Raw genomic sequence first — 1,552 nt, forward strand, 5'->3', positions numbered from 1 at the left:
TTAAAACTGGAAGTCGGATCGGTTGTAAACATCTGACGAGTGGGCTTCCTTCTCGCAGTATGACTGGGTGCACTTCTTCAAGTCACCGCACTCACCAGACCACTGGCAGCACTCCTTGTTCTTGTGGATGGGACCCTTCAATGCGTCAGGGTTACGCTCACGCTTCTCGGCACAAGTGATCTTGTACTCGTTCTTACCACTGCCAGAGCTGCTAGAGGCTTTGCAGTAACTCTCCGTGCATTTGGACAGATTGCCGCAGTTTCCAGAATACTCGCAGCACACCTTGGATTCGTCGTATGATTTTCCAGTGAATCCCTTAATACCACAAGTGATCTCCTGCTCGGAGGTGTGGGCGCTGACAGCAACAGCAACGGCGGCAATAGTGGCGATGGTGGCGAACTTCATTATGCAAATTATTGATTTTTGAAATATATAGTTGAAATGATAATTGTATCTAGTGCATGGTGGCTTTTATACGATATGGGACAGCATAGAGGTATCTCGTTTTGGTTCGCAGGAAAATAAAATAGTATAGTGTATACTGTATAGACTGAAGCCTGAATGGTTTGCCGCACTTGATAAAATCAAGCATACATAATCTCGTGTATTTATTAGCAACTTCATATTGTCAACAAAAACGGAAAAAAACAAACAATCTTCGTATTTCGGAATTAGATTTTGTATGTCGATTTTAGTATTTAGTAATCACATTTACCACTCCCCACGAGTTCTGAGTTTCTGACTCTGAACCCTGAGTTGCTTTGGCAGTTGTAATTGTTTTTGTAAAAAGTTATTTCTAGCACTTCAGCCGTGACTCCTGTGACCGTGAGACGTGAGTCCGTGAGTCAGACCAGTCAGACTCAGGCACTCAGCCCACAACGGCCACAAGTCCACGACTTGTTACATGACTCTCACTCATGTCTCACTCATGACTGGTGACTGATGAGTGATAAGTGATGAGGCATCATCCAGGCTCCAGTTATGTATGCTTTCATTGCTTTGCCCTTTGTTTCAAAAAAGGACGAAGTACATATGTAAATATAACCTAACTCCATACATACATAGGGTTTGTTTTAAAAATAGCCGTTCCCGAGGGTCGTGCAACTATAAAACTTTATGTATAATTTAGAAGGCTATGAACTTGAATACTCTTGATACCAGTTTTGAAAGGCGAATGCATGTGATACTCTCATATTTTAAAAAAGCGCCATGGATTATAACCTTGATTCTATCATGGTCCGATGAGTGCGGTGACATGAAAAAGTGCACCCAGTTATACTGCGAGAAGGAATCCCACTCGTCTGATGTTTACAAAAGATCCGACTTCCAGTTTTAAGTTTTAGTTTCTGCGTGCTTTACGATTAATGCATAAATTAGTACCAATTTTTATATATATACATCGACATACTTCGCAGACACATCGAGCATGGTATGAATAGCCTTCCATAGACCGAGATTGTGATTTAATATGGCTCTTGCTATACATTGCTATTGTTTGCCACTATTGAACTACATGTCTTAGGCACTATGTGTCAATACGGAACTGTGATAA

The 1,552-nt window shown here is 41.4% G+C and overlaps 1 protein-coding gene across 1 annotated transcript; it reads right to left on the reverse strand.

Moving 5' to 3' along the window:
- Window positions 1-405, reverse strand: SARC_03113 (hypothetical protein; the record flags this gene model as incomplete). The annotated part of the gene is made up of 1 exon (XM_014303106.1): window positions 1-405. One exon carries the CDS (start codon window positions 403-405, stop codon window positions 1-3), a length of 405 nt encoding a protein of 134 aa, XP_014158581.1.
- Between the last annotated feature and the right edge of the window lie 1,147 nt (window positions 406-1,552).

Source organism: Sphaeroforma arctica, assembly GCF_001186125.1.
Source record: "Sphaeroforma arctica JP610 unplaced genomic scaffold supercont1.152, whole genome shotgun sequence".
Lineage (NCBI taxonomy): Eukaryota > Ichthyosporea > Ichthyophonida > Sphaeroforma > Sphaeroforma arctica.